This window comes from Canis lupus, chromosome 3, assembly GCF_003254725.2.
Source record: "Canis lupus dingo isolate Sandy chromosome 3, ASM325472v2, whole genome shotgun sequence".
In the NCBI taxonomy this organism is placed as follows: domain Eukaryota; kingdom Metazoa; phylum Chordata; class Mammalia; order Carnivora; family Canidae; genus Canis; species Canis lupus.
Genome location: NC_064245.1, coordinates 12,800,886 through 12,820,905, shown reverse-complemented (window position 1 = coordinate 12,820,905; position 20,020 = coordinate 12,800,886). Strand labels below are relative to the sequence as shown.

The 20,020-nt window shown below is 38.3% G+C and overlaps 1 protein-coding gene across 50 annotated transcripts in view; it reads left to right on the top strand.

The window, feature by feature from the left end:
• Positions 1 to 20,020, top strand: part of CAST (calpastatin) — a 111,454-nt gene that overhangs the window by 89,293 nt on the left and 2,141 nt on the right. For 49 of the 50 annotated variants that reach the window (XM_025436997.3, XM_025436996.3, XM_025436995.3 and 46 more), the window contains 9 exons: positions 263 to 313; positions 471 to 542; positions 5,202 to 5,300; positions 6,897 to 7,004; positions 8,468 to 8,557; positions 9,754 to 9,798; positions 10,224 to 10,316; positions 11,556 to 11,627; positions 19,108 to 19,173. In XM_025436997.3, coding sequence (XP_025292782.1) covers positions 263 to 313; positions 471 to 542; positions 5,202 to 5,300; positions 6,897 to 7,004; positions 8,468 to 8,557; positions 9,754 to 9,798; positions 10,224 to 10,316; positions 11,556 to 11,627; positions 19,108 to 19,158 — 681 coding nt within the window. In that variant the 3' untranslated portion in view covers positions 19,159 to 19,173. The remainder of the gene's footprint in view (positions 1 to 262; positions 314 to 470; positions 543 to 5,201; positions 5,301 to 6,896; positions 7,005 to 8,467; positions 8,558 to 9,753; positions 9,799 to 10,223; positions 10,317 to 11,555; positions 11,628 to 19,107; positions 19,174 to 20,020) is intronic. The other variant, XM_049108195.1, reaches the window with a different exon arrangement.

The window sequence follows — 20,020 nt, the reverse complement described above, 5'->3', positions numbered from 1 at the left end:
TTTTGAGGTCACAAGCTGTGCACGGTTGGTTTTATAGTCCCCATGCCTAGGGCATGCCTGATATGTGAGCTGTTTGTTGACATGAAGTCATTAGAGCATATTCTCTGGTGAGAGACTCTTTTTTTTTTTTTTTTCCTGAAATGATGAATCTGTTTATAATGCACAACATCAGGTCTAACCTGTAGACGCCTTACACTATGTACAAGGGTTCATACTTTGGATAAATCCCCCAGGATAAATCATGTTTTTCTCTCCCAAATAGGATAAAGATGGAAAACCACTCCTGCCAAAAGTGCCCAAGGAATCGCTTTTAGTAAGCAAGACAATTTTCCCTAAGTATATTTTTCTTACTTGGCCCTGATTGTTAATTGTGGAAGGGCGTAACTTTCTTTTTAATAAGTTGATGAGCAATAAATAGTGACATCCTTTGACGAGGTGGCATTTATTGATACGTTTTCTGATTCTTACAGCCCATGAGTGAAGACTTCCTTCTTGATGCTTTGTCCAAGGACTTTGCTGGTTCCTCAAACACTTCACCTCTTGTAAGTCTGAAACTCCTGGGTTTATTTCCTTGCTTGTAGGGTGGCAAAAATAAATGGAAAGTAGTGACTCTGACATTGGAGCTGAGGAAACAGTCACAAAATTAAAGGGCCTCAACCCCACTGTAACCATGAAAAATGTGTTCTATCATGAAATAGTGTCCCAGGACCGTGGATATTTGCAACACTGTAACTAATTAAACCAATGAGCATGTATTCTTTACCAAGTGTACTTACGAAAAGAGAACTTAAAACTGAATTTACCCAAAAGTACATTTCAAGTAACTTTACCTGTTGGTATTTCTACAATTTATCATTTTCCATAATTGTCTCCTAAGAAATTTATCTCTGTGTAGACTAGATAGTTCCTCAAAGGGAATTCTGTTCATAAAAATTTCAGGAAATGTTGGGACATGGTAAGCAGGTTTCTCTACTATAGGACTTTTCTAGCTTATTTATATGGAAACTTATTTTAAGTCTGTTGAAGTACCCAGATTGATGTAATTCCAAACTTTTTTTGTGGGATCTGTGCTATCGATTTACAAGGTTCGTATGTGGACAGTGGCATAGACAGTGTATCAGTTGAGCAACAGAATGAGTAGCTATTAGTAAAAATAATTCCTTGAAGTAGCTCAGTTTTTGGACTGGATGAAGCAATAAACCCTTCAAAGAAGGGATTACTAACCAGTGCACTTGACCCCTATGAAAGCACCATCTCCAGGCAGTTGTAGCCACTCCATTCCATGACCTTCCCCTCTTCCTCCTCCATACTAACAGATTATATTACACAGAGGTTCCCGAGTCCTGATTTAGGGAAGAATATAAAGTGAGCAGTATCCCAGGAACGTGGAATCATATCTTCACAGTGATGCAAAACAACAAATTAGGGGGAGCCCGTATTCCCTTCTTCATACCATCTGTATTATTATTATAACAATGAGGATTTTTCTTTTAGAAATTCAAAGAAAATGTAACAGTGAATTTTTATGCCCACCCAAGATGATGTATAGCAATGGAATGACTTGAGATAAACTATTTTTTAAAAAATTCTAATCTTAGAAAATTAATCTAGCAAAGGGAAAAATTTGTTAGTGTCTATCGTGAACAAAGTAGAAATAACCAATTATGATAAATGAAAAAGGTCAAAATAAAAAATTATTTGGGGGAAAGTACCAAGAACTTTGGAGGAAAAGTATCATATTCTGACTCATGATTAATGTTCAAATATAAAGGAGTGCCTGCTGTGCAGACCATGTTCTTTGATCACAATAAAACAGAAATTCTATTTAAAAAGAGAAATTTAGGGCAGCCTGGGTGGCTCAGTGGTTAGGCATCTGCCTTTGGCTCAGGTCGTGATCCCAGGTCCTGGGATCGAGTCCCACATCGGGCTCCCTGCATGGAGCCTGTTTCTCCCTCTGCCTGTGTCTCTGCCTCTCTCTCTGTGTCTCTCATGAATAAATAAAATCTTAAAAAAAAAATAATAAAAATAAAAAGAGAAATTTAGGGGCACCTGAGTGGTTCAGCCAGTTAAGCGTCTGCCTTCTGCTTAGGTTGTGATGCCAGGATCCTAGGATGGAGCCCTGCTCTGTGGCGTTGGCATCCGGTTCCCTGCTCAGCTGGGAGTCTGCATCTCCCTCTACCTTCCCTTTACTGTCCCCCCTGGTTGTGCTGTCTCATTCTCTTTCTCTCAAATAAATAAAATCTTAGAGATTTTGAAACATCCCATCACTAAAATCAAGAAGTAAATTCCTAAGAGACTATTTAAAAAATCATGTATAAAACATTTGCAAATCAAAGTCTTTTTTTAAGATGTTAAAGAGAGATGGCAACAGATAACGAGAGAGTGTGAGCAGGGAGGAGAGGGAGAAGCCAACTCCCCTTTGAGCAGGAGCCTGAGGTGGGGCTCAGTCCCAGGATCAGAGGATCATGACCTGGGCCACCCAGGCACCAGGCAAATCCAAATCTTTGATAAGCAGCCAAGGCAGTATTCATGAGATACATTATCATAAATACCTTCATCAATAATAGAGGAAAAGAGAAATCTGATTAACCAAAGGTTTATTGGATTTTGAATTTCAAATTTAAGCTATTATTATAAATAAGCTATTATTTTACATTTAAATAAGCTTTTATAAAGTAACCACACAAAAGAAAGTAGCAATTGAGTGTAGTAGATGAAAATCACAGTCTGAGACTAAACTGGCCCACAGTTGCTTGATTTGAAATAACTAAAGTTTTATAAGATTTCAACAACTGTAAAAGAAAAAAAAATCTTATAAATAAAATATGATTAGATTTTAAAATGAGAACATAAATGAGTGTAATAAGAATCAACATTTGGGTATTGTGAATGGCTAACATTTTTAAACAAAACATTGGCAGAAATACAGAAAAATCTTATCAATAAAATTTAATTTTAAAATCAGACATAAGTAGTACACGATAGCAACTGAATTATTAAAAACCATTATGTGCAATAGTTTTTTTTAAACAATGTGAAGCACACAATTCAAAGCACCTAAACAAAAGAAAAACTGAAGAGATTAGAACTGTTTTCAGACTTTGCTTCCAAGGGAAGTTTAAAATTGACTCTTAAATGTTTAACAGTAGATAGTCCCGTGCGACATAAATATAGTCTCAAAAACTAGCCTACATAGTTGCTTCTATAAGTAATGATGATTTTAATCTTAAAACTTGATTAATATAGCATTAATAACTAAAGTCACTTAAATCTGTAGATGTATAATTTTTAATAAACAATATAAAATTATTTAATTACTTAGCACTGTCAGAAATTAGATTTATTTAGCATCAGGGAAACTCCCTATAGCATAGTAGTGTATCCAATAGGAACGATGAATTATGTGTTCATATAAAAGATGTATTTCCAAAAAAAAAGATGTATTTCAAATTTCACATACAGTCATATTTTAAATAAATACCTTTAAAAAGTAGACTGTCCCTTAATGTATTAAAGAGTATTTATTTAACTTCAAGAATCAAATATTCAGAATTAAGCTAGAGGCATTTCCTTTAAAAAGCAAAGTATTAAAAGTTGATTTTATTGTTATTTCTGCTTAATAGTATATGAAGAATCGGTAACAGCACATGAAAAAGAAATGACAAGTATGAAAAAAGAGTATTTGTGTATTTGTAGATATCCCTAGTTGTCGGTACCACCTTTGTAGATACCACATTGTGCATGCTGGGTACATCAGTAACAGATTGGAAAATATGGTTAGTATGAGATGTCAGAAATTAAAGAAAAGAGCAAGAGATGAACAGAAAAATGAGAACATGAAGAAATTAAAACATTTAAGATAGTTTTACTCCGTGTCCTTAAAGAATCATGACATTTCTCTAGACATTTCATGAGTCAGTTTTTATTTTTTTTTATAAGTCAGCTTTTAAACTTAAAATAGCAATAAGGTATCTTACATAATTCAATAAAATTATCCTAAAATGTTTGAAAAGCAAATGCATAAAAACATGAAAAAATACAGAAAAGCATTTTTCAGTATTTTTAAGGAAGATGAGCTCAACTAGATATAAGGTTTGATTTATATGATAATAAATTCAATTCTTATTCAGAATGCAAAGCTATAGGTCAATGGAAAAGATTGAGAAATGAACATATAGGATTTAATGTATTTTTTAAAGGAGAATAAATCTTTATTTCAGAAAGATTCTGGCATAATACACTGCTTAACATTAAGAAAAAATAACACTGAAACCACACAGCATATACCAGGTCTAAGGCAACGCTCCTATATCATCAGAATTAAAAATATATAACCTATCTGAGCCCCAGTGGCTCAGCAGTTAAGCACTGCCTGTGGCCCGGGGCGTGATCCTGGAGACCCGGGATCGAGTCCCACGTCGGGCTCCCTGCATGGAGCCTGCTTCTCCCTCTGCCTGTGTGTCTGCCTCTCTCTCTCTCTCTCTCTCTCTGTCTCTATGAATAAATAAATTTAAAAAAAAACTTAAAAAAAATAAAAATATGTAGCCTATCTAATTGAGGCAAGGAAGGCCCTGAAAAGCAAGCATGCTCATTGATTTTCACAGAATGAATTTCTAGCAACTCTGGAGAGGGACGGCAATTTGGCAGGATATAGCCAGCCCCATGAAAAGAACTGCTGTTGGAATTTATACAGAGCAACTAATTACAAAGAAGAAAGCTGAAAAACGGCAAACAACCTAAATGTACACCAAGAAATGTGTAAACAAACCATGCAACTCTAAACCATTTTGAACATTGGGATTAATAAATATGAATAGGAATCAGGAGAGATGGTGTGAACTGCAACTATGGAGGAGGAACGGGAATTAAAAATTGCTTTTAAGATTATGTGTTATTTTGCATCCATTTGAAGAGAATAAATAGTAATAAAGCTGTATTAAAAAACTGTATTTAAAGGGCTTAGTCAGTGGAGCATGTGACTCTTGATCTTGGGTTTGTGAGTTCAGGCCCCATGTTGGGTGTTCAGAGGTCCCTTAAAATCTTAAAAAAAAAAAAAAATTTTTAAATTTAAAAAAATTTAAATCATGGCATTGCAGACATAGTTTTGTATATATTACTGAGATATATATATATATATATATATATATATATATATATATATATATGTTGTTTTTTGTTTTTTGTTTTTTGTTTTACAAAAGGAATTTGAAGAGGCTAACCTTCCTGCTGTCATCTCTGAAGTGGTTTCCCAAACCCCAGCTCCAACCACGCACTCTGCTGGTCTACCCCCTGATACTGTGGTAAGCAGCATCTTAGAAATAGGTTTTTGCAGCAGCAACAAGAAGACAGGGAGTAATGGGAATGAAACTAGACAAAATCATTGGGAAGATAAAGCATGTTCTGTTTTAGAAGAGATAAGGCTGGCGATCTTGGGAAGATAACAGAATATTGGAAACAAAGTGTTTAGGAAGTATTTTACGCACGGTCCAGGATCTTAATAGTATTGTTGTTTTATTGGAATTGAAAAGCAGTAGTGTACATTGTGTATATGTTCGAATTACTAGATTTAACAGATTCTTCAGCTTTCCTGATTATTTTCTCCTCCTCTATATTTTTCCTGACACATGCTATAAATACTACCCATTATAACTTGAACCTCAAGTTTATTTTACAGAACTGCTCAGTGTTGGAGCTCTTTCTCCTGAAAATTCAAAAATGTCATGGAAGAGCAGTTTTCCTCCATTCAGAGCAGTAAAACTTTGTCATTTTCATGTTAGCAGTATCAAAACCTCAGCATCGGTACTGTTTTAATTATTTACATGTTCTGAGGCAAGAGTGTGGGACCAAAGCCTTCCCAGACTTCCTTGATTAATTTTCTGTGCAGTACCAAATTATACATTATCGAAGCGAGGAGACCACACCACATCAAAGAGATCGCCCTAAACCAGATCCCCATCTCCTCTGGTTGAGAACAAGTGCCTCATTTGCTAGATGGAGATGAAGTAGCTTTAGTGAAGTCAACTAGGCCTACTTTCCTTTTGATGTAGCATCAAAGCTTGCTTCGTGCTGTAGTCGGAGATTCTGAACAAATTTTCATCCTGTTTGGTCAGCCTCGGGATCATCTGAAAATATCCAGAGGCCCAAATGACAAAGCCCAGACTCTGCGTGGGTAGCTCCACCGTTAACAGCTCTAATCCTGGGCTCTAACAAAAACACTTAAAACCAGTAAAACGCCATGTATGTGTGTGTCCACCCACAAGGACCAAAGTGCCTGTGCACAGAAAGGCAGCATCATTAATAACCCAGGCTGCCGGTCGCCCTGCAGTTCAAAATACTCCCGTGAGGTCCTCCCAGGGTCCTGTCCTGGCTGAGGCGAGGGGTGAGCATCTGCAGTACAAGGCCTGCATGCCTTTCCCAAGTAGGTTTTAGAAGGACACTTTTCCTATCCCGGGTCCCATCAGAAAGTCTAGTTTTAGTTAATATTTCATTTGAAGACCTCAAACTCAGTATAAATCTTTAAAGGAATACATGAGGGAATCAGGAAATAAGGTGTCATAATTCATGTGTGCTCTTCCCTGAGGAGGACATCAGACTGTCACCAGGAGTGTTGCATACACTGAACCAACCATAAGGCACATTTTCCAGCAAAACAGGCCAGGAACCCCCTATTTTTTGGAGGGGCCAATTTTTTAAATTTTCCTTAGGAGAGGCATCTGGGGGGTAGAGTAGGGTAGACAAGCACATGGGAATGTTGACAGGGAAACATTAGGAGAGGGAGTACCCCTCAAGGGCCTGCCCATCTCCTTGCTGAGGACCTCATGAGTTTAGGAGTCTTTGTGGCAGTGGCAGGGCCGGATTTGGCTAACCAGTGACTAATTCAGATTGTGACTTCTCAGCAAAGTGACAACAAAGAACTGGACGATGCTTTGGACCAACTTTCTGACAGTCTGGGACAAAGGCAGCCTGATCCAGATGAGAACAAGCCGATAGAGGATAAAGTCAAGGTAAAAAATATATACGTGAAACTTAAGGTTTTTATAGCCTACACTATCCTATCATGCACATAAGACGGGGAAAAAAAACCCACTTCTGACTTGGGAGTTTTAGCAAACAATATGATCACTGAAGTCTCATTTTTTCCCTTCTCTAAACTTTGTTGAATATATCACCCCAATGAGAACTAACGCTGGGGCACACGTTCAGGCAAATGTCCTGTTGCTGAGACCGGACTTAGTGATGATGGAAGAGAACAGCTCTGCTTCAATTTCATGCTCTTCCCACAGTAGCTTTTCTTGGTTTTATCTGCTAATAAGCATGTATGATCTATACGACCCAGAAATGCGTGCCTTTTTTAGGATGACATAGTCTGTGCATGTAGGAGCAAAGGTTTCCCATCTGTCAGAGGTTTTCCCTAGAAGCCTCCTGAGCCATCCTAACTTGGGGTTCAAACCCCTAAAGTGTTGGGCCAGGAGTCAGCATGGTGTAGAGGCATGTCCGCAAGGCACACAGTTAGCTCTACACCTTCTGTAGCAGGAGTAGGTGCTTATTCACACTAACGATGTGTGGTACCAAGTGATCCGTTTAGCTTGGAACCAGGAACTAAGTGACCAGCCAGAGGGACGTCCCAGGGCATTTCAAAGCATCATTAGTTCTTGATTCTACCCGTTACAGGAACATCAATGTGAACTTGAACTCTATTTGAAAAATGAAGTAATGAGGCAGAAAAAAAGAGCCTGTTCCCCCCTGCTCCTGGGAGGGGGGGACTGAATGTCATTGAATCTGTGCAGGGCGATGTAGGCGCTGCTTACCTTACAGCACGTTCTTCTTCCCCCCTCCCCTGCTCAAACAATCAGTTCAGTGTGCTGGTCCTTTAGGGTCGCTTATAAATGTCCAAGTTGTAAATACTTCCTCTCTAAATATCAAGGTACAGGGACTTGATCCTTTTATTTAAAGAGTGAAACTGGGCAGCCCGGGTGGCTCAGCGGTCTAGCGCCACCTTTAGCTCAGGATGTGATTCTGGGGACCCAGGATCAAGTCTTACATCGGGCTCCCTGCATGGAGCCTGCTTCTCCCTCTGCCTGTGTCTCTGCCTCTCTATGTCTCTCATGAAAAAATAAATAAAATTTAAAAATAAATAAAAATTTAAAAAAAATAGTGAAACTCCCATCAGGACATTAGATAGTTTATACCATTGGGTTGTATCTCTTTCCTTGGTTTCTAAGGATAAATATTTCATCATTTATCTTAAAATACAGGTAGAAATTCACATGTGGATCAACATGTCAAAGCACCTGGGTTTTTTTGGGTTTTCTTTGCCCCCCACCAAGGAGTTGTCAAAGTCATCCATTTTGTTGTTACTTAGAAAATAGACTTTGCTTCGGGAAACTAGAATAAATGCATAAGGCCGCATTTTAGAAAGGATTGTCTAATTGAAGGAGTAACTATTTTATCTGTTCCATGTTTATAGGAAAGAGCTAAAGCTGAACACAGAGACAAGCTGGGAGAAAGAGACGACACCATCCCCCCTGAATATAGACACCTCTTGGATAACGATGAGGTAAGTGAAGGCAGATGTCTAGGTTAGGCATGTAGCACACAGCTGCTTAAATTCAAATCTCCCTTGCGATGAACAGGAGGGGTACACTTTAACCAGAGCATAAAAATATCCCATGATGGAGGGCTTTTAATGTGTCTCTCATGAGCAGCTTGTTTAGGGTTTGGCTGATATTTATTCGAGCCAGTATCATTTGATGTTCACCGTCCTGGGCTCTGTGGTATAAAGAGTGTTCATTCACTCACTGATGCTTACCACGGATTCCAGGGCAGGTGCGCAGAAGAATTCTCGTTGCAAGAAAAGGCTTTAAAAAATAATAGTTGTAATCTGAAGCAGACAAAGGAGCTAGTACTGGCCTAATAGGGCAAATAAATAAGGCCCCTTTATTCCTCTGGACCACCCGCACCCCTATTCAGAGTAAAGGGGGGCAAAACTATAGTCCTAGTCCCAAGTCCTCTTTCTGTATCTAGATATACCCTGTCAAGTCTTGGGCCGTTTGTCTCTAACACGAAGCCAGTTTTTCTTAGGTCAGCCAGGCTTATACCCTTCCCTTTTGGCTCCTCGTTACACGTCTGTTCGATGATAAATAATCCTTCCCAGGCCTGTTCAGAGAGAAGCAAGGCAGCCTAAATCACATCCTCCCCATTCTGTACTAATTCATTTGGTGGGTTTGAGGACTCCGTGGTTTGAAGGGTTTGCTTCAGCGTCTCAGAGAAATCAGTTCCACTTACGTGCATTCTATATTCCTGAAGATAGCAGTTCTGGACCCTGCTAGCAGCTTTGCTGCTTTTATTCCCTGGGAAAAGCATTATTTAATGTCCTTGTCTGTGTATGTGGGTGAAGTCCCTGATAAGTCATACTTGTAATCCTGAAAAAAAAAAAAAAAAAAAAAAACTATGCCATCCAGGCCCTTGAAATCCTTCCAAAGTATCATGAGCTTTTATCAATAAGACAGAAAAACACAAGTTACGTTTTGTAATAGTCTGAGTAGAAGTCTAACACATGATGGCAGAAAGTTCCTAAAGAATGGTTTCCTTCACTTCTAACCACCAGACTGTAAGGTTTATCACTTACTGCACACCTACACTCCACTGCATCTCAGGCAAGGCATTAGACCATAGCTTCCACAATTGCTGAGGACACCTGAGTAAACCTTTACAAACAACTGTGTTTAACCAATAATCTGCCTTGTTCCTAAGGGTAAACCAGGAAAGCCACCTGCCAAGAAAACCAAGGACTCAAAGGTAAACGCCACGGCGGCATGTTTCCTATAAGCAAAGGTTTCCTTTTCATTCTAGCTAAACTTTATTCTGCATTTTAGAAATCTGAGATTTATTGAATGGCTGCCCCATGTTTGGTACAATGGGAAGGCATGCATATGTGATTGAGTGGGAGTAATCTCTCTTTTTTAGGCCTCACAGGAGCACATTTAGACCCATTGTTAAGATTGAACAATTGAGGCTCGATACTCAGCAAACATGTATAAAGTAAAGTAGTATTGAAGAAAGTAAAGCTGTTAGGATCTTCATGTTTTAATTTAGGAAGAGGATGTCAGCAAAGTCTCCTTTTTCTTTTAATATCTTATTTTCAGTGCAGTGGAAAAATGTCTCTTAGGGTATATTTTGGCCTGGTGCTCCTTCACTGACCATTATTTCTGTTACTCTCTCAGAAACCTGAAGATGACAAAGACCCCATCGATGCCCTGTCAGGCGACTTCGACAGCTGTCCTGCACCCACAGAAGCCTCAGAGAACACAGCAGAGGTACCATACTTCTTCACAGGGACTTTCTTTGCATACATAGAGTTGTAGGCCGCAGCATGAATGCAATGATGCCATAGAGGGCTTGGAAAAAAAAAAAAAAAATCCATCATTATACTACCCTGTCACCATTATTGAGCCTACTTATCTTTTCCCCTCTGTATATGTTGTACATGGTTGTTCATTATTTCAGGCGATCTACATATATGTATGTGTAAATATATGTATAAATATAAATATGTGTATATACGCACACACATATAAGTTCAAGTCCATACTTAATACATTACTTATTATTCCATAAGTGTTTTTAATCTCCATAGCCATCATGTTTGAGCGCCACATTATTAGTGTTTGACAATAATTCTTTGTCACTGCTCCTTTCAAATGAAAGCAGACCCCACCTGCCCCATACCTTCGCATGGCTATTGCCCTCTGGGGTTTCCTCACCTCTCTGCCGGGGCCCAGCTGGCTGATTTCCCCTGTCCCTCCCTCAGGGCCCAGATCAAGCATCAACTCCTTCAGGAAGACTCCTCTAAATGTTTCTCCCTTCCCAGGCCAAGGTCAAGGGCCTCTCCTGCATGCTCTCTTGCACGCTGGGATACACTTGGTCTGTGATTACACCAGTGAGCTTTGTGCTTTATACGGCAGCTCTGGTCAGCATTAGCAAAATTCCTGTGACATAGCAGGTGCTGAAGACGTGATTAAAGGTCAATTAAGAAGAAAAATAGGTGGTACAGTGAGTGTGTGGCATTTTACCTATAACTACAATTTTATATAAATAGAAAATTGAGTGCCCCTGTCATTTTCAGATGAATTAATACTGTAGATCCGTGTGCTATGGCTTTGATCTTAGTGATTTGTCAGTTCTCCCCATGGTGGGTGAGTTAGTTTCTAGACTACCTCAGCATCCTCTCTCTCACTCCTGGATAAATAATGCCTTTTTGATGAACAGGACTTTTATACAAGACTTGCCCCAGGTCTCTGTGATGATTTCTTTTGTTAAATTTTTTTTTCATAACACTGAAAATCAGTATCCCATTTTTGCTCTGTTGGCACATAAAAACCAATACTGCCAGAAGCAAGCACTGTTTTGGTGAGCAAAATTCCTCATGGAATTCTGTATTTTTAATCTTTTTACCTTCTACCTTAAATAATGGAAAACTTTGAATATACATAGAAAAGTTTAATTATCCTCAATGGACTGATAACAATAACCTCATTACATTTCCTTTGCTTTAGGACAAAGCCAAGAGAACTGCTCCCAGCTCCAAAACACCGAAGAATAGGGGTAAAGCAAAGGATTCTGCAAAGGTAAACAGCACTAAATACTGCAAAGTAGCAATTACATGGAGTGGCATTTATCCTTTTAACCGTTCAGTTTCTAACTGGGAATCTTTTCAGAATAATCGTTTAAGCACCATCTAGCCCATAGCATTTTTTGCTAAAGAAATTCAAGTTTTAGAGACTTATAGAAAGTATGTGGTACTTCAGAAATCTAAATGTTCATTCTTACCACAATTCAAGTTTCTTGCATTTCCCTTCTTTGTCGCACAAAGTGTGGATGAACCCACTCTAATTTTATGGTTTGCAATGCCAGCTAAGCTGTCTGTGCTAGCCCATAATCAATGTAGGCCCTCTCCTACCCCAAATTCCACTTTCCTCAAACTCACTTCCAACTGTATCCCCCCAACTGTCTGCAGTTAGCTTTGCCTTCAACTTCAAAGAGAAAATTGAGGCCACCCAACACAGAATCCCCAAGGTCCTTCTCCCCTCTGTTTGCCCTCATTTGGCCCTTCTCTCCGAAGGGTCAATAATCCAGTATCTTCTGTCTTTTTTCTTGTATTATAAACATATTCTAGTTCTTTCACCCCTTTAAAAGCAATTCTCCAACTTAAAAGCCATTCTGCCTACAGCCCAATTCCTTCCATCCTTTCTCTTCCTTCAAACATCCTGCTTCCTCTGCTTGAGCCCTGCCTGCCATCAGCAATGACATGCTGGTTGCTAGTTCATTGGCCCGTATCAATCCTTAGTTTACTCAATCTCTCAGTAAGTTGAGGCTGTGATGGACTGAGCCTTTGGCAAATACTGGGAAGGGTGAATTTTTTTTATACTTTTCCCTCTCTAAGGATCCATACCACCACCACTTTAAATTGCCTACAGCACATTTCCATTTGTATGTAACACATGGACAGTACAGGTTCATATAGTGTATTTCGTCAAATCTAAATCACCAGATATAAAAATATATACCATTAAGAAAAAGTCAACAATTTGATTTATTCACTATAAAAACCATAGCAAATTTAGACATGTTAAAGTGGTGGTGGCAGCAGGGGAGATAATGCCAGAGAATGTGGTTGGTATAAACTTTAGGACTTGGAAGTAGATTTTCTCTAATTCTGTATACTATTGAGGGTTTCTAAGAGCCACGATATGCATTAGACATCACCTGTGAGGGAGGAGTATTAGTTCTTCTTTGTAGAGCAACATGAAAAATGATGTACTTACACTAGTGAGTAGCAGTTCCAGGGTCCAGGGGCACCTGGCTGGCTCAGTCAGTAGAGTATGTAGGCTTTGCGGTTGTGAGTGAGTGTAGAGATTACTTAAAAGTTACAGGGTCCAGATTCTTAGGGCTGGACATTAATGGAGGCAAACTATTGAGAGGTTGCTATTAAAATTACTCAAACTGTTGGATGAGACAACTTCTAGATCTTTTCCTATTCCAAGAACATATGATTTAAAGGGTTATTACTATGGTCCTCTGACTATAACGAGAAGGTGAATGTACAGCTTTAAAAACTACTCTACCTGCTTGAAAACTCGAAGTCTAGATGGTGACATAGGAATATCCTGAACTCACCTTCTTTGCATGGACATACTACAGTTACATATTCAATTATGTCCTGTGGAAAAAAGCCCCAAAACTAGCTGAGCGACTACTACTTACCTAGCAAATGAGAGCAGATCAAATGCAGGAAGGCAGACAGGAACACAATCTCACCATAACCCAACTCCAGGCACCATGACCCATAATAAAAAGGAAATTCGAAACCCACAGCTTCTTTCTGGGGAGCAAAGGATTTGTACCCCATATTGGGCATCCCACCTTATATTAAGATCTGCATTTGAGAGATAAGTCCACAAATATCTAATGTTGAAATCCAATGGGGCTTGTGTCCACAAGACCCACAAGGCTTTAGTTGATCTGAGAAATTTTCTCAAGGGCTTGAGAGCACAGGTGAGGCAGCCAATTGAAAAGCACCCAGACTTTCTGTGAAAGGTATAATGGCTTATTTTATGCATTGTTCTGAGGGTTAGGGGCTTGCTTAAATACTTGGCAGGCCAGAACCTGGTAAACACCATCTTTCTAGTCTCTCCCTGCTTCACTTCAGGTCATCAGAATCTCCTTGAAAGCAGTTCATACTGATCTGGAGACCTAGCTTTTGTGACTGCCACCCAAGAGACACCCCCTCTCCAGCCTGCTGGCCCAGATCACTGGGCTATGGCAAGCCAGCAGGATTTATTTTGTGGTCTCACAGGACTGTATATATGTGCCTTCTTTAAAAGATGGTATGTAAGGCCGTGGCTTCCAATCAGCTTCAATCTAGGTGCTGACAGAGATCCTCCCCTTAGGGACTGTGACAGATCATGGCATGCTCTCAAATACTAAGAATCAGTAAAAATAAAATTGACCAAGTAGCTTATCACAAAGGTTTGAGAGACAACCAAGTTGCTAGGACAGGGTTGAAAAATAAGGTTCATCTCCTGCATGAGGACACTCCTTCAAGACTATGAGAGTGCCTGTTTGATTTAGGGCATAGAAACCAATACAGAGTCAAGGAAAATGAAGCAGTAGATGAATAAGCTCCAAATCAAAGAACAAGATCAAACCTCGGGGAAAAAAACAAAACAGAATGGACATAAGAGATTTACCTGATGAAGAGGTCAACAGAATAGTTAAGAAGATGCTCATCAGGGCGTCCAACTCTTGATTTCGGCTCATGTCATGATCTCATGGTTGTGGCGTCAAGCCCTGCATCAGCTCCACACTCAGTGGTGAGTCTGTTTGAGATCCCCCCTCTCCCCACCACACAATTTCTAACAAATCTTAAAAAAAAAAAAAAAAAAAATGCTCACTCAATTTGAGAAAGGAAATGAGAACTTCAAGAGACTAGAATAATGACAAAGTGCCAAACAGAAGTCACAGAGCTGACTTCTGTTTGAAAAAGGCATAGAACTCACCTAATCAGAGCCATAAAAAGAAAAAGATGGGGGAAAAAAGTAAAGAGGTTAAGGGACTTAAAGGACAGCATCAAGTAGACAGACATCAATATTACAGGACACCCAGAAGGAAGAGAGATAAAGAAAGGGGCAGAAAACTTACTTGAAGAAATAATGGCTGAACCCTTCCCCAACTTGGGGAAGGAAACACATCCAGATGCCCATAGGATCCCCCCAAAAGATGAATCTAAAGACACCCATACCAAATAACATTATAATTGGAAAATCACAAAGTAAAGACAAGGACAGAATCTTAAAACAGCAAAAGAAAAATCAGTGGTCTCTGACTATCAGCAGATTGTCAGCAGAATCTTTGCAGGCCAGAGAAAGTGGCAGGATCTATTCACAATACTGAAATTTTAAAAATAATAAAACCCCTATAACTAAGAATACCTAGCAAACTTGTCATTAAGAATAGAGAGCAAAAGTTTTCCAGATGAAGAAAAGCTGAGAGTTCAGCACTGAACCAGCCTTACAAGACCTGTAAAGGGACTTCCTGAAATTGAAAATACAGGGTGCTCATTAGTAACAGGAAAACTTAATGAAAAAACAAATCTCACTCTAAAAGTAAATATATGGTAAAATTTAGAATAATATGAAGGTGTAAATCACTTATAAAGCTGGATGAAGGTTAAAAGGCAAAAATAGTAAAATTTGACTACAGTAATCCATTAAGGGATATAGAAGACCAAAAAAAAAAAAAAAAAAACATAAAATGGAGGTCCCACAAACATGATAGGAGTAAAAATGTACTTTAGAGTGCATTCAAACTTGTTATCTATATTTTTTTAAGATTTTATTTATTCATGAGAGATACAGAAATAGACACAGAGACACAGGCAGAGGGGTCTCCAGGATCACAGAAGGCAGAAGGCAGGTGCCAAACTGCTGAGTCACCCAGGCCTCCCTGTTATCTACTTTAAATAGACTTTCATATTGTCATAAACTTCATAATAACTATAAAGCAAAAATCAATAGCAAATGCACAAAAAAAATAGGAATATAAGTTTCCTAATACAGAAAGTCATCAAATCACAAAGGAATAGAGTAAAAATGGAAAAGAGGATCTACAAAATAGCCAAAAAAAAAAAAAAAAAAAAAAAAAATCAACAAAATGGCAATAAGTGCATAATGAAGAGTTACATGCCAACGTAATGGACGATTTAAAAGAGAGAAACCTGTATCCTACCGAGACTGAATCAGGATGAAACCATTTTGAACTGGCCAATAACTTAGTAAGGAGACTAAAGCAGCAATCAGAAACCTCCCAGACCTTCAGGACAAGACAACTTCACTGGAGAATTCTACCAAATATTCAAAGAATAATACTAATCCTTCTCAAACTTTTCCAAAGACAGAAAGGAAAGAACACTTCTAAGCTAACTTTACTGAGGCCAGCAGTATTCTGATAACAAAACCAGAGTAAGACACAAAGGAAAATCACAAGCCAATATTCCTCATGCACACAGATTTTTAAAATCCTCAAAATATTATTGGGGCATGCTGCCTCCCTCTCCCTCTACCTGCCATTCCCTCTGCTTGTGCTCTATCAAATAAATCTTTAAAAAAAAAAAAAAAATCAAATAGATCAAGTGGGATTTATTCCAGGGATGCAAGGATGGTTCAACACCCAAATCATCCAATGTGATATACCACATTAATAAAGCACTTACTAAATTTCAACTTTCCTTTATGATAACTCTCAACCAAGCTGATATAGAGACATACCTCAACATAATAAAATTATGACAGACCCATAGCTAGCATCACACTTAAAGGTGAAAAAAACAGGAAGCTGTCTTTTAAAATTAGGAAGATAAAAATGCCCACTCACCACTTTTATTCAGCATTCTACTGAAAGTCCTGTTCAAAGCAATTAGGCAAGAAAAATAAAAGGCATCCAAATTGGAGAAGAAGAAGTAAAACTGCCACTATTTTCAGGTGAACTAGTATATGTAAAAAAATACCAAGGAATTCCACCAAAAACTATTAAACTACTTAAGTAAAGTTGCAGTATACAAAATCAATATACATTTATCTGTTGCAATTCTATATATTAATAACAAACAAAAAAATTAAGGAAATAATCCCATTTACAATTGTAACAAAAGACTAAAGTACCTAAAAATAAATGTAGTGAAAGAACTTAAAGAACTATACACTGAGAACTAGAAGACATCGATGAAAGAAATTGAAGGAGGTACAACTAATGTAAAGCTTCTGTACTTATGGATTAGAAGGTTTAATATTGTTAAAATACTACCCAAAACAATATAAAGAATCAATATTGCAATGGCATTTTTTTTCACAAAATATTTTTAAAATCCTAAAATTTGTATAAAACAAAAAGACCCTGAATGGCCAAAACAGCCTTAAGAAAAAAAGAAGTACCAGAAGCATCGCACTCCCAATTTTAAACTACATTACAATACTAATCAAAACAGAAATGATATTGGCATGAAAATACACACACATAGATCAACAAAACAGAGTGGAGGAGCCCAAAAATAAGCCCATACATATATGGTCAATTTATAACAAAGGAGTCAAGAATATACAATGGGGAAAGGGGAAGTTTCCTCAGTAGTGTTGGGAAAACTGGACCCCTGTCTTAAATTCAAGTCTTCAATAACATTCAGTTTATTTTTATATATGATTTAAGACCTGAAACCATAAAACTTCTAGAAGGAAACATAGGTGGTAAGCTCCTTGACATTAGCCTTAGCTCAGATTTCATGGATTTGACACCAAAAGCAAAGTCCACAAAAGCAAAACAAGAAGGACCTGATGAAACTAAAAGGCTTCCACACAGCAAAGAAAACCATCAACAAAATGAAAAGACAACAGACCCAATGGGAAAAAATATTTGCAAATGCTACATCTGTTAAGGAGTTAATATCCAAAAATGTATATATATTTAAAAAAAAACAAACTCAATAGCAAAAACATAATTTTAAAATGGGCAGGTGATTCAGTGGATATTTTTCCAAAGACCTACAAATGGCCTGCAGGTACATGCCTCCGATGTGCTCATCCCTCACTCATCATCAAGGAAATACAAATCAAAACCACAAGGACGTATCACCTCACACCTGTTAGAATACCTATTATCAAAAACTAGTGTTGGTGAGGATGTGGGAAAAAGGGAACCTCCTCTACTGTTGGTAGGAATGTAAACTGGTGCAGCCACTAAGGAAAGCAGTATGGAGGTGATTCAAAAAATTAAGAATAGAAGTACCATATGATAGAACAGTTCTTCCTCCAGGTATTTAGCCTAAGAAAATGAAAAATTAGGAAAATATATTCACTGCTATGTTCATGGCAGCATTACTTAAAATAGCCTAGAAATGGATACAATCGAAGAGTCCATCAATGGCTGTATGGATCAAGTGGATGTGGTATTTATAAGTACAATAGGATACTCTTCAGCCATAATAAAGAAGGAAATCTTGCCATCTGTGACAACACGAATGGACCTTGAGAGCATCATGGTAAGTGAAATAAGTCATTCAGAAGATAAATACCACATGATCTCACTACTTTGGGGAATCTTAAAACAAAAAAGGTGAGCTCATCAGTTGGTTGTTTCTAGAGGGGAGACAGGTATGGGGTGGGTGAGAAGGGTAAAAGTCAGAAGAAAAAGTTTTAAATAACAAAATCATGTGAATATATTGTACTGCATAGTGACTACAGCTCACAACGCTGTATTGCACATTTGAAATATGCTGAGGTCTTAAATGTTCTCATCACAAGGGGAAAAAATTTTTACCCGTGAATGATGTTAACTATACTCACTGTGTTCATCATTTTGCAGCATACCCAAATATCGAATCATTGTTGTATTACTTGAAACTAAAGGTATAAGTCAATTTATACCTCAAAAAGGAATGAAACCCATAAAGGACATAGGAAGCCAGATTTGATTATTACTTGCTCATGCACTTGTATCTCAGATTATTTTCTCAGTGGATTAGCTGCCCCACAGTGCCCCCCAAGTAAGAGAGAACTGATCACAATAGAATGAATGAATCCCATCCAAAAACGCCTGTGTTTTTCTTCACTTACCTTAGCCTTCAAAAAAAAACAAGTAAAATTTTAAATCACTTAAAGCAGAACAATTCATAGTTTGGGTTAAATGAAAAGGAAATCCTTAGGTAAGGCCCATCTAATTTTCCTCCACTGAACTGTCATCTTTTGACCCTTTTTTTTTTTTTAATTTTTATTTATTTATGATAGTCACACACAGAGAGAGAGGCAGAGACATAGGCAGAGGGAGAAGCAGGCTCCATGCACCGGGAGCCTGACGTGGGATTCGATCCTGGGTCTCCAGGATCGCGCCCCGGGCCAAGGGCAGGCGCCAAACCGCTGTGCCACCCAGGGATCCCTCTTTTGACCCTTTAATGCTGAAAAGCCCATGTTCTCTTAAGCCTCTTCTGCTCTGCTAGATCGGCTTTTTTGATACCTAATCCAGGAAAGAAAAAGTTCAGTGATGGTCTGCTTTCCCTTTTAGGCAAAGCAGGAAACTTCCAAGCCCAAAGCTGATGAAAAAAATACAAGTTAAAGTTCACGCTATTTGGTAAGTTGGGTGTTTGCTGTAATGGAAGACAACCATACCTTCCACAGACCTGTGTCATAGGCCCGGGAAACTAAGCCCATTTCTTAGTCATGTTCTTTTTATACTGTTGGCATCAAATGCACATGGCAGTGTCTAGAGGCTCGTTTGCTGAAAAGCAAGAAATGGAATCATGTGCTATTGGAGTGTTTAAAAATAGAATCTTATGATTAAGAGCTCTTTAAAATATCAGGCCAGGCTCTTAAAGAAAATGACCATGTAAGTCTAGCTGAGTCTGAAACCCAAATGCTTGTGACTACGGATTACTGAGACAAAGCCACCTTAGCCTGTTACATCTTACAGAGAGAGGTCCTTATGCTGCTGGTATTACCAAAATACCAACCCATGGTGGGCTGGACAGGAGTACCCCCATCTGGTCTACTGGAAGTGACAGGGTTTTCTGGAATAAAAACGAAAGATTGCAAAACTAAGATAAACAAAAGTGGTCAAAGTCAAGTACTTTGTTTAATTCTACTTGTATGTTGAGAGCCCTTATAATTCTTAAGTGATTCCTCTTCTCTAACAGTAAGGCTTGATGGCTTAGAATAAGACCTAAAACTGCTGGCTGACCAAAGCCTAAAGAAAATAAAAACGTAGGTTAGATTGGCTTAGTGTCTCTCTCATCATGGTTTCTTATTTCCTGTAACAAGAAAAGTATACTTATTAGAACTATACTGAAGATCTTCACCCAAATTACAGGTTTTCTATTTTCTTAATTCTAGCATTTTCTAAGAACATTCTTATGGTTACTTATAGGAAATTCCTTGTTGCCATCTGTTACACAGTGCTTCTGGTAAATGTTAAATCTACT